The sequence below is a fragment of the Rhincodon typus genome, chromosome 4, assembly GCF_021869965.1.
Source record: "Rhincodon typus isolate 14 chromosome 4, sRhiTyp1.1, whole genome shotgun sequence".
NCBI classification, from domain to species: Eukaryota; Metazoa; Chordata; class Chondrichthyes; order Orectolobiformes; family Rhincodontidae; genus Rhincodon; species Rhincodon typus.
Window position 1 is genome coordinate 106733794 of NC_063335.1, and position 14885 is coordinate 106748678.

General features: G+C 40.2%; 1 protein-coding gene across 9 annotated transcripts in view; it reads left to right on the plus strand.

Moving 5' to 3' along the window:
- Positions 1-14885, plus strand: part of LOC109916843 (receptor-type tyrosine-protein phosphatase mu) — a 786238-nt gene that overhangs the window by 759482 nt on the left and 11871 nt on the right. For all 9 annotated transcript variants that reach the window (XM_048595836.1, XM_048595838.1, XM_048595837.1 and 6 more), the window contains 2 exons: positions 435-566; positions 13478-13603. In XM_048595836.1, coding sequence (XP_048451793.1) covers positions 435-566; positions 13478-13603 — 258 coding nt within the window. The remainder of the gene's footprint in view (positions 1-434; positions 567-13477; positions 13604-14885) is intronic.

Consider the following 14885-nt stretch of genomic DNA (forward strand, 5'->3'; position numbering starts at 1 on the left):
CTGCTTGGCCTGCTGTGTTCATCCAGCTCTACACCTTGTTATCTCAGATTCTCCAGCATCGGCAGTTCTTGCTATCTCTAGAACAAGGAAATGTTTGGTTTGCAGGACTGCGCTATTCGTGACATCTCAACTGTTGACTCAGCTGGGATTAACAAGCATAACAGTGGAACAAAGCTGAACCTTCCTAATTTCAGTGACTCACTGCCACACCACATGAGTCATTCATCCACTCAGCCATTTGGGAAAGTCTAGTTTATTTGGCAGTGTTGAGAAATGAAAACATTGGAATATTTGGGTCAATGTTGAAAGGCTTTGTTAGGGTACCAGCAGCTACTTGAAGGTTGGGGGTCATGCTGACAATTGCCTTTCCAATATGTGCATCTCGGAAAGGAGAAGCCTAATGTGTCATCCTATCTCTTATTTCCCATTTACAGAGTTACAAGCAACCTTCAGCTTTTATTGTTACTCAACATCCCTTACCAAACACTGTGAAGGACTTCTGGAGACTTGTATTAGATTACCACTGTACTTCAATCGTCATGCTCAATGATATGGACCCTGCGCAGGTATGTGTAGACATAAAAAGAAACAGCATTACGGGAAACACTCAGCAGATCTGACAGCAACTTTGGAGAAAGAAACACTTCAGTTTGATTGCCTTTAAGATTTGTAAGGAGGGTTGATTCAAGTTTGCTTTGAATAGAGGATTCGTTGCTAACAGGAAGCAGAGAGTAGGAATCAATGAGTCATTTTTGCATCGGCAAGCTGTAACCACAGGGATTGGTTCTAGGGCCTCAATAATTTGTCACCTGTATCAATAATTTGGATACAGTCACTAAGTTTGCTGCTAAAACAAAGATGCAAAGGAAAGTAGATGTGAAGAGAACACGAATCTGCAATAGGATGTAGGTAGGTTAAGTGAGTAGAGAAAACTTGGTAGATGGAACATAATGTGGGAAAATGAGAATTATTCCACTTAAGCAAAAGACAAACCATTTGAGCAAAGAGCAATTGCAGAACTCTGTGCTGCACTTACAGACATCTGGTGCATGAATCATTAAAAGTAGGTTTCTGTGTACAGAAGGTGATTAGTAGGGCAAATTGAATGTCAATGTTTATTGCAAAGGAAATCTGGTATAAAAGTGGGGTTGTTTTGTTATAGCTGTATATCAGGAGTACTGTGTACAATTTTGCTCTATTTATTTAAGAAAGGAAATGATTACTTTAGGAGCAGTTCAATGAAGGTTTACTTCACGGATTTAAAAATAAGTAGTCTCCCATTTAAGACAGTCTCCCATTTTCCCTTAAACTGTCATTAATCCTTCCCAGGCAGCAGTGTAACTAGGTTAAAGAGGTTTTTAACTAACAAGCGAGTTAAAAGCTGTCAGGGTACCCAGAACAGTAGAGTTGAGGCACAATCGGATGTGCCATGATGATCTTATCAATTGGCAGCGTAGTTTTGGAGGGCTGAATAGTCTACTCCTCCTCCTAAGTTGTATGTTTGTATGTGCAGGAAGAATGCAGCAAGGCTTTTTGTGTGAAGAATAAGTTAGATTATGAAGTTGACATCCAAATAAACCAATTAAGAGCAGTAGCAGACCACAAGGCTCTGCCAATCAGTGAGGTCTGATTACACCACATTCCAAACTACCCCCAATAACCTTTCACCCCCTTACCTTGATTAACAAGAATCAATCTACCTCTACCTTAAAATAATCAAGGACTCTACTTCCACAGTCCTCTGAGTAAGAGAGTTCCAAAGACTCGTGACCCTCTGAGGGAAAAAAAATACTTCTTATCTGTATCAAATTTTGAAACAATGGTCCCTTATCTTTAAACAGTGACCCCTAGTTCTAGATTCTCTGACAAGAGGAAACATTCTTTCCATACCCACACGGTCAAACACCCTCAACATTTTCAAAGTTTCAATTGAGTCACTTCTTACTCTTCCAACATCCAGCAGATACAAGGCTAACCTATTCAGTCTCTCCTCAGAAGAGAACCTGCTCACTCCAGGTATTAGTCCATCAAGCATTCACTGAGTTACTTCCAATTTTTTTACATCCTTCCTTAAGTAAAAAGACCAGACTGTACACAGTACTCCAGATGTGATCTCACCAATTCCTTGTAAAACTGAACCATCACCTCCGTACCTTTTTGTTTTTAATTTCTCTTGCAATAGACATAGCATTCTATTCACTTTCCTAATTATTTGTTGTAGCTCATACCACTCTATTGTGATTAATGTGTAGGGACTGTTCTTTCTTGGTCAATGGTCAGATTACATGAATGCTACAGATAAATACAGGGAGAGTGTTACGTAGTTGATTAGCAATGTGCATTGATAGTAGCAAAGCTAGGTGCTTAGATTGAAGAAAGAAACTTTTGAATTTACAAAGCTCCTTTACAAGCTTGGACTGTTCCAAAATGCTTTCCCAGCCAAGGAAGTTCTTTTGACTTGTGTGCACTGTTGTGATATAGGAAACAAAGCAACCGTGTAAAAATCATCCATGAATTTTTGGGTTGATTCTGAGCAATGTGTAACCAAGAAATGCAGTGTCCTCTTTCCTTCATTGAAACCAAAGAACATCATTGCTGTGATAACAAGGTGTAGAGCTGGATGAACACAGCAGGCCAAGCAGCATCAGAGGAGCAGGAAAGCATTGCTGTGGTTCTTTCTTCTTGCATCTATGAGCTGAGGTGCAAAGTGTCACTTTGAACTGGAGGCGAGTGCTAATATGAACTGGAATGAGAAGAGGCCTGTGAGGCGGACTGCAAACAGTCATTGATAATGGGATAAAGAATTAGAACAATTTAGTGACAATTTATTTATATTCACACTAAACTGTACTCGTTCTGAAACAAAACAGGACAGCCATTTGCACAGCGGCCATTGTGGATTTGGAAGGGGGCAGGTATGTAAAATTCTCTGCTGAGTTTCCTACTGCCCTTGTATAGAAATTGTGTAGAGTGTGTGGTCCCTTTAAGAGATAAAGTGCTTTTCTAAGCTTAGAGATTTATACAGAAAAGAAAAGTCTGTACGTAGCTGAAGATGTATAGCTAGTTCTAAAATGGAAATAAGTACAGGTAGTTCTCCTATAACACAATAGTTGCATTCTTATGTGTCCTCATGCTATAGAAAATCGCCATAAAAAATCATGTTAGAAGGAAATCGCTATACCTGTACAGCAGAAAGATCGCATTATCCAAACAGCATCCACTTTTCATCAATCACGTTACAGCCAATTCGCATTAACGAAACGTGTTATAGCAGAATTACCTGTGTGATTGGAAACCTCAGGCACATTTTGATGTTTTGGCAACTAGCTGGAATCAGACAATTAATTTAGACCAAGCACTGAACAATTGAAAGCCAACTGAATTCAAATCTGATGGTTTTGACAATGCTATTGTAAGAAAATTGATATGTCATCCAAGGTATATAGGAGAGGGCTTTTGAAAATTGGTCTGAGAAAAAAGCATCAGGCTCTCACAAGAAATTGCTAAGCTCTCTAAGAAAGCACCATCTATCCATAAGTCACCACAACACTTCTAGCTAAAAGTCTTCACAGAGAAAACATCGCTGCCAGGAGGATCAGCAGAAGAAAGGCAATTATGATGTGAAAACAGCAGAAGAAATGCGTTTATGATTGGAGAGACAGTGGAGAAGGCAGAGCATTCTAGGAGACACATTCTGTGTGGACTTTGAAAAACTAAGTTTTAATTTGTTTTTTCTTGCTATTTGGGTTATATAAGTGGGGCTTGTGTTTATTGGAATATAATACCAGTAGAATTTTGTTCAGTTAGGGAATAGTTAGGAATTAGGAGGAAATTGTGCGGTTTGTTAGTAGTTCTGTTAATTTCTTCACTGTTGGGGTTAAATCAATAAATTGTTATTTGTTGCTTATGAAGTGAATATCAGGGATTTCCTTTCATTGAACCTCCCCTTCTCTGTAACAGTTTAATAGATTAGGCGAGGTGAGGCAAGCTTCTCTGAGTGTTTTGGGTTTAATTATTAGAAGGGGAACTCTATTCCCGCCGTAACAGACTGGGGGCTTGTGTTTTGATCTTAATTATCAGAGGAGTTCGACCTCCCCTTCCTAACACCCTTCTCTTCTCCTCCAGTCTATTTCTAATTTTACAGGGGATCATTGCAGACTAGACCAATTAGCCGACCCTCTCCCTATTTGAGGTCATAAAATGGCCAATATTTAATAGCTGCTTCCGGCCCGTATTCAGTGTGGAGGCTGATGGGAGTTTAAGAGTAGAAGTGTCAGCCCAGAACGGACCTTGGGTATGTAGTGGGCAGGGAATGTCCCTCAAGAGCCTTCTGTCTGGGGTGACGAACACTTCCACCCTCACTGCTCCTGAAGGTGTCCCCAAGCAAGTGTTCCCCCAGCCCTTGAATTCTTGAATGTAAGCTTTTGTTCATTTTCCAGGATGTCAGTATGGGAGATGCACAGTAAACACAGAGGTAGAATCTCCCCATTCCTTCAAACACACCCACTTTGTAGAGGGGCTGTTGTGATGTAGTGGTAGTGCCTGTCCCTCTGGACGAGGAGGCCTGGGTTCAAGTCCTACCTAATCCAGAGGCATGTTGTAACATATCTGAGCAGGTTGATGAGAAACATCTATAATTCAGGACCCATGTGGTACAGTGGTAGTCTCCCTACCTCTGAACAAGGAGGCTTGGGTTCAAGGCTTACCTACCAATGTTACACTGAGCAGGTTGAATAGGAAATATCTACCCATTGTGTGTAGACCTGTTCTCCAGAAACTTGCTCAAACAAAAGTGGGTGTTGGAAAGAAGTTAAATTTCCCCAGACTCTTCAGGAAAGTGAGGGCGAGAGGGATAATGATAAATTCTCACAGCTATTGTGTGTCTACCAATTTCTTTTCCTGAAAGTAAATGAATGTAATCTCGGAAAGTCTTTTACAAGGTCTTCATGTGATGAGAAAAGGATAAATTGAAGTCAGTGCTGAAGACATATAATGGACCTTCTTTAAGGGCACTTTGTTTAAACCCTTCATTGAATGCATTCTTTGGCCCATGGTATTTTATACAGACATGTGGTGCAGGCATTCAGCTCCTCGAATTGAAATCGGTGAGAGTTTGAAAAGCCAAAGAGTTATATTCATGTAATAGGTTAGACTCTCAGGAATTGTTCGAGCTTGATTTTTCCTTTAGAATTTCTTCACCTTGTGTTCATTAATAAAGCTAGTTCAGTCTTTCTCCTAATGGCATGAAATGGCGATGAATGAGATGGGCACTGGGGGGTGAACAGAAAATGGCAGATTAAATGCCTTAGGTAAAAGGAAGTGACAGATTTACTGATGGTTAAGCCATCTTACAAGATCTTAGTTGTCTGGGAGCTGGTTATTGTCACAGCTGTTGTTAGTTCTGCAAAGTGGACATTTAGAGAAGTGAACAAGTTCCTACTCTTCCAACTAATTGATTAGAATCCGTTTGTCTGTTTAAACAAACAAGCGACATTATGCTTTACATTTCTCTCCAGCAATATTTTGTCCTATGTGAATACTTAATGTAATATGGAGATCTGCTGGTGCTCATCACTCATTGGCTGCTGCTTAATCCATTTGTGATGGAAACCAAAAACGTTGGAAATACTTAGCAAATGTAGCATAATCTGTGGATCCAGAAGCACAATTAATGAGAATGTTACAAGACCCTGGGAAGAGGGTTTGGAGACATAGGAAATAAGAGCATTCGGCCTGTTGTGCCGGCTGCACTATTCATTAGGTTATGGCTGATCTTATACCTCAACACAATTTTCCTGCACTATCCCCATCTCCTTGAAATTCTTTAGCTGTAGAAATCCATTCAACTGTGTCTTGCATCTATTCAACAGAACATAAATCAAAAACAGTTACCCGACATGTTCCCTCCCCCTGCCACTTTTCCCAGGAGTGGTTTCTGTGTGACAAACCCACCCAGCAGCAAGCAGAAGCCAATTGAGCTTATTTAGTGGGTAGTCGGTAGCAGTTCTGGGTTGCACACACTATCTCACCGTGTCTTACTAAACTGACCTTGTTAATTACCCGTAATGCCACTTTGGCATCGCTTATGTCTAATTTGAACCACATCTTAGCACTCAGCATTCTGAGAGCAACTCGCACCTCAATGGCTATCCTGGAATTCACCAGTAGCCCTTGTACTCATGCAGCCATTAAAAGCCAATTGTGCATCCAGACTGCTAATGTACCCACTTCCCACCAGGACTCATATTCTACCATTCTGACTATTGCCTGAAACATCTTCTCTATTCAGTGTCACCCATCCCAACTTCCATCACCGTCAACTCTGTATAACCTCTGCTCTGCCTACTCACTCACTTGTGACACCTCTCCGCCTGCATCAACAGTAATAGCTATGCCACCCACTTTCATCTTTCTTAATACCTGCCTCACCCTCATTTCAGACACAAAACAGTTGACTCTAGGGCAGAAAGAGTAAAGATAGGTGGTGTGCTGCCTGTCATTTGGCTCCTCACCCCCAATGAGGGGAGCATTCTGGCTCTGACAACCTCGAGCCAGGCCTGGATGGGTAATGGAGGCTGCTGCCGACTTGCAGTGCTGAGAATCACAAAGCAAAGGCCATCTCCCTTGACTTAACTGAGGACTGTTGTAATATGAGCCTGATGTCTCTGGCTGAGGGGGAAATGTGCAAAAAAGCAAGGCAAAGTAATTCAGCCAGGTGGGCTCAGAGTGAGGGAGCACTTGGAAAGAAATCAAACAGGCTGAAGTTACCGCCTGACCTATTCCATGAACTAAGTTGGTACCTGAATGCGCAGTATCCTTGCTGCAGCATTACAATGAGAGTTTCTGTTATACTATTAATGTGCAGCTATGTACTGATCTTCTTTGTTTCTATGTAAGTGGTTTAGAGATATGAATGAGAGTTCTTAGAGGCTGGCACATGATAGATGCCAATGTCCATGGAAATGGTGTATGTGTAGCCATTGCCCTGGAACATGCCTAAATTATTGGTGCCCAGTTTCCAACATGGAAGTTGTTCGAAGCAAGTGCTGAGCTGAATCCACCAGGCTCTGGTTTCTCTGTTGAGTTTTCCTGATGTTGAGTTTGTTTGGTGAGTTTGGTAGGATGGGAGGTTTAATATTAATATTAACGAGTTGGCCTGTTAACAAGGTGTTTAACAATCAATAATCAATTGGCAACTTGCTGCTGCTTAGTGCGAATGTCATCGTGCCGCTTTTGAAAAGTAGAAAAGGTGGACTGAGAAAATCTTGACATCGACATGGGCCTTGCTGTACTTGTCCCCCAATTCTACCACACATCTCACCAAAGCCAACATCACCCAGGCCCCTTTACGATTCCATTCTATGTCTGGAAAATTGAGTACAATGCTTTGGGTCTCTCATCCAAATATTTTTTTCTTTCTTTGAGGATGAATTAAAAATAATTAACATGGTCTCCTTCTTCCCTCTCACACAATTATTGAATTTCTAATTTCTTTTCAACTTTACCTTTCCTTGTGATCAGTTCATTCAGAAATGTCATTCACTTTGGTGCACAGCAATAGATGCTGCAGGCTCAACCCCTGAAAGAAAATCCAGTAAAACTTCTGAATGGCACATACCATCCCAACCTGTGTTGTATATTTCAAAGTGGAGTGCCAATAAGACCAGTTGATTTTCAAGTCTGGTGGGTTTTTAACCGGTTGTTTGTTATGTGCTAGTGATTATTATGGCTTTACGTATTTGTTGTGTGCACTGCAGAGTGCTCAAATCATAAAGAAGCTTTTACTCACTGTCAGGGACAAAGAATTTTCAGAAGACAGGGTAATCGAATCCACTGGCATAAATGTTCTTTTTTCTGATGCCTCTCAGGCGTAGAAGCAGAAGTAGACCATTCAACCCATCAAGTCTGCTCTGCCATCAATGAGATCATGGCTGATCTGATAATCCTCAAATCCACATTTCTCTCTTGTCCCCATAGCCATTGATTCCCTTACTGATCAAAACTCCATCTATCTCATCCTTAATATACTTAACAACCCGACCTTGACAGCCCTCTGTGGTAAAGTATTCCACAATTCCTCTGAGAGAAGCAGAAATTCCACCTCGTCTCTGCTTTAAATGGGTGAGTTTTATTCTGAGATTATGACCTCTAGTCCTAGACTCTCCAACAAGGGAAAGGAACGTCTCCACATACCTTGTCAAGTCCCCTAAGGATCTTGTATGTTTCAATAAGGTCTCCCCTCGTTTGTCTGAATTCCAGTAAGTATAGGCCCTACCTACTCAATCTCTCCTCATAAGACAGTCCCTGTATATTTAATGTAGCCTAGTGAGCCTTCTTTGGATTGCCTCCAATGCCTGTATATCTTTCCCTTAGGTAAGAGGCCCAAAACTGTTCACAAGATTCCATCTGTGATCTATCTAGTGCTTTGTATAGTTTTAACAAGACTTCCCACATGTTGTGACTAATGTCCCTGCTGCCAAAAGTACCCTGATCCTGCATTACAAATATTGAGGCAATATTTTTTTAAGGAATTGTTTGAAGTCTTTCAGTTTATATTTGCCACTAATGTGACAGCTGGAGATTGAAAGCATTTCCCTCCCACCCCTCCCCATGCCCCTCCCCATGCTCCTCCCTCCTGGGAGTACAGATAATTGCAATTTAACTGATCTTATATTAAGAAGCTAACTGCTGGGGAAATGTGAGGCACAGATAAAAGAACAAATTTCAACAGGAAGTAAATATCAATGGAAATTCTACCGTTCCTGAAGTAACAGCAGAGGTAGCTACAATGATCTAAAAACAGCCAGATTTGCACTGTGATAGAAATAATGATTTCAGATGTTTATTCATGAACCATGTTTTATTTCTCATCATTCTCTACAGACTGTACTTATTTACTTAGCCTCTTGTAAAACTGAAATAGGATCAATTATCTTCGGACCATTAACTTGCCTATCTGCAAAGTTCACTTTGAACATTTTTGAACAAAAGGACTGAGAATATAAAAGTTAGAAGCAGGGTAGTTCCTCATGCCTGCTCCACCAATCAGTATAATCATGGCTCATCTTCGGCTTCAATTTCTCTTTTCCCTTCACGCAAACCAGCCTTCATTCCATTGACTCCATCTATACTTCCCACTGCCTCAGGAAAGCAACCAACATAATCAAAGACCCCTCCCACCCAGTTATACTCTCTTCCCCCCTCTTCCATTGGCAGAAGATATAAAGTTTGAATGCATGTACAAATAGATTCAAGAACAACTTCTTCCCTGCTGTTATCAGACATTTGAATGGACCTCTCAAATGTTAATTCTGACCTCTCTCTCTGCGCCTTCTATGCGGCTACATCACTATATTCAGCATTGTGTTCTGTGTACTTTGTATAGCCTGTATAGCATGCACAACAACACTTTTCACTGTATCTCAGTACATGTGACAACAATAAATCAATCTATCTTTCAATCAATGTCACTGGGCTAGTAATTCAGTAACCCCAGGGGGTTAATGTTCTCAGGACATGGGTTCAAATACCACTGTGGTAGCTGGTGATGTTTGAATCCAATAAAAAAATCTGGAATTGTAAGATAGCCATCAATGGTGACTACATAGCCATTGCTGTAAAATCCATCTGGTTCACTAAAGCCCTTTAGGGAAGGAAATCTGTCATCTTTACCTGGTCTGACCTATATATGACTCCAGACCCATAACAATATATTTGAGTCTTAATTGCACTCTGGCCATGAGTGAACCAGATGGACAATAAATGATGATGTACCCAGTGACTCCCATATTCCATAAATGAATAAAAAAAATTTGAATGATTTACAACTTTTTAAGTGAAAACATCCTCATTTCAGTCTTAAATGATCATCCCTCTACCCTGATACTATGTTCCAGATTTCCTTATTTGGGAAACAACCTGACAATATCTAAGCTCTCAAGACCCTTCAGAATTTTGTATGCTTTAATGAGATCACCTCTTATTCTTCAGAACTCTGGAGAATTTAGGTCTAATTTAGTCAGCCTCTCATCATAGGGAAACTAATCACCACAGGGATCAATCTAGTGAACCATTGCTGTACCATCTCCAATGCAAGTATATCCTCCCTTAAATGTGGTAATGTAAATGGCATACTTTATTCCAGGTGTAGTCTTGTGTAAAGCCTGCTACATTATTAATGCTTCCTAATTTCCATCCTTCATGGCACTGGTTCAAAAGCCTGAAATTCTCTCCCTAATAGCATTGTGGGTCTATCTACAACAAATGGACTAAAACAGTTCAAGAAAGCAGTTAAATACCATCATAAGACCATAAGATACAGGAGCAGAATTATGACATTTAGCCCATTGAGTCTGCTCCACCATTCAATCGTGACTGATTTGTTTCTTAACCCATTCTCCCGCCTTCTCCCATTGACCCTTGATACCCTTGCCAATCGAGAATCTATCTGTCTCATTCAATGACTTGGCCTCCTCTCCCTCAGCAATGAGTTCCATAGATTCACCACCTCCTGGCTGAAGAAACTCCTCCTCATCACAGTTCTAAAGAGTTGTCCCTTCACTCTCTTCTCAAAGATTGGCAATAAATGTTGACCAGCCAGCAGTGCGTGGGTCTCATGAGTTAATTTTTTAAAATGCCAACCCTTAAATTAAAGGTCAATATACAATTTGCTTTCCAAATTGCTTTTTTGGACCTTAATGCTAACTTGCTGTGTTACTTTAAGTTTGCAGGATGAGCCTTTTCACTAGCCCTTACTGCAGATATTTGTCTATCCCAAAAATATCAACTGTTTTGGGTACTGAGTATGATGTTCCTAACCTCCTGTTACACTATGACAAGCGGTGACATTATTTATGCTTGTTGTTTTTGAATTAAGGGCTTTGGTGAGACCACACTTGGAGTATTGTGTGCAGTTTTGGCATCATCTGAGGAAGGATGTTCTTACTGTAAACAAAATGCAGCAAAAGTTTACCAGACTTATGCCTGAAACAGTGGGTCTGACGTATGAAAAGAGGTTGAATCGGTTAGGATGTTATTCACTGGAGTTCAGAGCATGGAGGAGGGATGCAATAGGAACCTATAAAATTTTAACAGAACTAGATAGGATAAGTGTAGGAAGGATATTCCCAGTGATGGGTGAGTCCAGAACCAGGGGTCACAATCTAAGCATACAGGGTAAACCAGTTAAGAGTGAGATGAGGGGAAATTTCTTCACCCAGAGAGTGGTGAGCCTGTGGAATTTGCTACCACAAAAAAACCAGTCAAGGCCAAAACATTGTATGATATTAGGAAGGAGTTGGATGTAGCAATCAGGCTAAAAGAATCAAAGGATATGGGGAAATAGCAGGAACAAGCTATTGAGTTAGAAAGTCAGCCATGATCATACTGAATGGTGGAGCAGGCTTGTAGGACCAAATGACCTACTCCTGTTCCAATTTTCAGTGTTTCTACGTTAAATACCACTTCAAACCTGTGGTGAACTTGAGAGCAAGATAGGAACCTGATAGAGTAAAAAGGTTCGTGACTTCAGAGTATTGTTCAGCTTGGGCCCCAAACTATAAATGAATTGCATCAATTTGCTTTTTGCAAGCCTTTAGAGCTGTAGCAGACCTGAGTTTCATTGTTTGTTTTCCTGTAATCATCATTATGCCACATCTTTGCCATGGGAGTTCAGTGTATTTGATTACTGACCTCTTATTTCAGGGATTGGTGTCCAGACAGATGGAACAAGGCCCTGCAGTCTAGCCACAACAATTGTCGAGGTTTTTTTTAAACTCCGAGGAGTCCACTGCAGAACTCATCACTCGCACGCTCAGAGCTAGCTAATTAAGCCTCTTATTACAAACTAAGCCTTAACATGGCTGCTCTAACATGCTGTTTTCAGTATACAAAGGTGGAAATATCCAATAGCACAACATATGGCAAGTTCATATTGCTAAACCACTTTAAAAAACAGTAAGACATGCATGGAATGATACGATTCTGGAAACTTTGTCACTCACCCTGGAGTATGGAACATTGGCAGTAACACAGAAACAGCTGCAAGTGTCTACGTTTGCATGTGTGCAGTTGTTTAGATGAAACTTTAATGACTTTAACCATTCACCCCTTCCTAAAGTCAGACAGATGCTGTTACTGGCCAGCATTACCAGAGCAACATGACCCTGGAAATTGGTGGCTTGCCCCAGAAGTGGCTGTTTCCATTTAATTCTGGTTATGATGTGCTTCTTATAGCTGCCTCTTGAAGTCAGGGATGTTGTCTCATTTACATCCCAACAGTCCTGTCAAAATCAGAGCTGTCTTCAGTGACAATAGTGAGTGTAGCAATAAAGGAGAGACTTAGACTGTGGCATAGGAACATTGCAGGATTGTTTAGTGCAGTATAATACTCATTGTATTGTTAGTAACTGAACAATTGTATTCACTTTATTCACCATCTCCTCAACGTCAGCCCATGCTTTGTTTCATTCATTGCTACATCATCTTTTGAGTGTGCTAAATTGAAATTTAGTTACCCAAGATATGATCTGAAAAAAGGAAGGGACCTCTCCCTGTGTTGTATCCAACATACCCTTCCTCAGAAGCCGCTACTAGTATCAGATTAATGACCATTCACCTCATTGCTATTTATTGAATTGTCAATATCACATATGGCTACATTGCTACAGTAAAGGGCATTTGAAGAAATTCATTTATGTGAAGTGCAACACTGATGTGGTCTTCAAGAGGGTATGTTGTCCTGTTTTGTTTTGAAGAAAAGGCTGTATGGCAGAAGTACCAAGCCAGCTACTGAAGACCACTTGAATAAACAACTTGTCAGGCCTTGGATTTTTTAAAAATTGGAACAATGGAAGCAGTCTGGGTGTGGCCACCTCTCACAGACCAGGCTTTCTAGTTTTTAGGTTTAGCTTTAAGCTGACGCTATTGGGGTCTCAAATGAGTTGGAAGCTTCAGTGAATGTCTTTCAGCTGCTACTGTCTCTGAATTTTCTCTTAATGATGTTTTTCCCTCCTGGATTGGAGAACTGCATGTGAGAATCTGTGTGTGATTTCTTCTTTTTGCTGAGGGGTGTGTTTATGGGATGTTACTGTATTGGAACTGTTACTAATTAATTGTTACTGTATCTTTTATTCTGTTAAGTTTTTCAACAGCATTGTTATTTCCTATTCCTCTTTCTTTGGATGTATGTTAACTACAGTGTTTAAATAAATGGTGTTTTGCTTAACGTCGAGTAGTTTGACCAGTCGCATTGCATCGGGAACAGACACTTTATATTTGTCTTTAAAATAAGAAAATGTCAGGGTCTAGGCTACCTTCTTAAAATATTTTGAGGGAGTCTGATCTGGTCCATAACAGAAGGACATTGAGATGTTTCTGACATAGGACACTGTACAAGTGCAAACTGTTTAATAAGTGCAAATGCTAATATTAATATTGTTCAGCAGATACAAATGTTTCTTGTCTTTTCTCAAACTAGCTGTGCCCCCAGTACTGGCCAGAAAATGGTGTCCATCGGCACGGACCCCTCCAGGTGGAGTTTGTGTCTGCTGACTTGGAGGAAGATATTATCAGCAGAATATTCCGAATTTACAATGCAGCCCGGGTAAGGGCCTGTTTTCAATCGCAATCTATTGAAATCTTCACAAGCCTTTTCAAATTTGACATTTCATGTCAAAAAAGGGAGGTTTTTCTTCCTCGCTAGCATTCAACAGTGGCTCAGAAGTGTAGTGATTAAAACCATGGCCAGGTGGATCTCCTTGACAATGAGATCCTTGTTTGGGGTTGTAAACCTGGGCCAATCAGGAAGCCCTGGCTGACAGATTTAAACAGGAGATTCAGAAGGTCTCCTCAGTCTTGGGACTGGTTTTGAGCTGGTTGATCACAGCCCATGTACAGTACACATGTAAGTAAAGGGTGACTAGGTGACGTGATTCTGGCTCTGTTCAGTTGTTTCAAGAAGGAACATTATGCAAGATCTCCAAATATTAATGTAAGAAGAATATGAGTCTTGACATTGTACTCAGTCTGAGTAAAATCAATCATAATTCAGAAGCCTACTTAAATCCTGAAAATAAACCTATTTTAAAATGTAATCATACTTTAATCGGGAGCTACAAATTGAAGGATATATTAAAAATTCCATTATAAGGATGAAATGTTTGTTGAAGTGGTATCATTTTGCTACAGGATTATTATCAACACTGAATGCATTCCTGTTAACATTTGTTTATCAAATGTTTTTTTAACTGAGCATGAGTTTAAATATTGTGTAACAGAAAAGAAATGTTCTTCTGGTTTAATACAAAATATCTTAAAAATAGGACACATTTTAACCTCTTCACCATCACTGATGGGTTCAAGGGATCTAACTGACATCTCTTGCCCCACGCCCACCAGACTCCACCCACCCCACATTATTTTCAGTTTGATCAATATTTATTATGTGGCTTTTAACTGATTTAGTTTTTTTGGGTTGGTAATATCGTAATCATCAACTTATAAATCCGTCAATCTAGAGACAGGCTGCAAAATAATAATAGCGTGAATTAGGTGTTGCATAAATGTAGCTGAGGGTATAGAATGGATTTTAAAATAGGATGCTCTTGAACACTGTTTCTGGTCATTGGCTTTGAAAGGTAACAATATTGGCATGGGGAGGGGGTGGTGGACAGGCAGCGTAGAAGAGCTGTAAGATTCTAGGAATCAGAAGGTTGCAATCTCAGGAAAATTAAGCTTGTTCACTTTGAGAAAGATAGGTTTTCTTGATTTGTTTATTAAATGGTGCTGAAATGTCAGTGATTTTTGCCAGTTTGATTGGTTTGTCATCCTGTTAATCAAATTAATGTTAGATCAGGTTGTTACAGTCTATCTGTCCTCACTCTGAT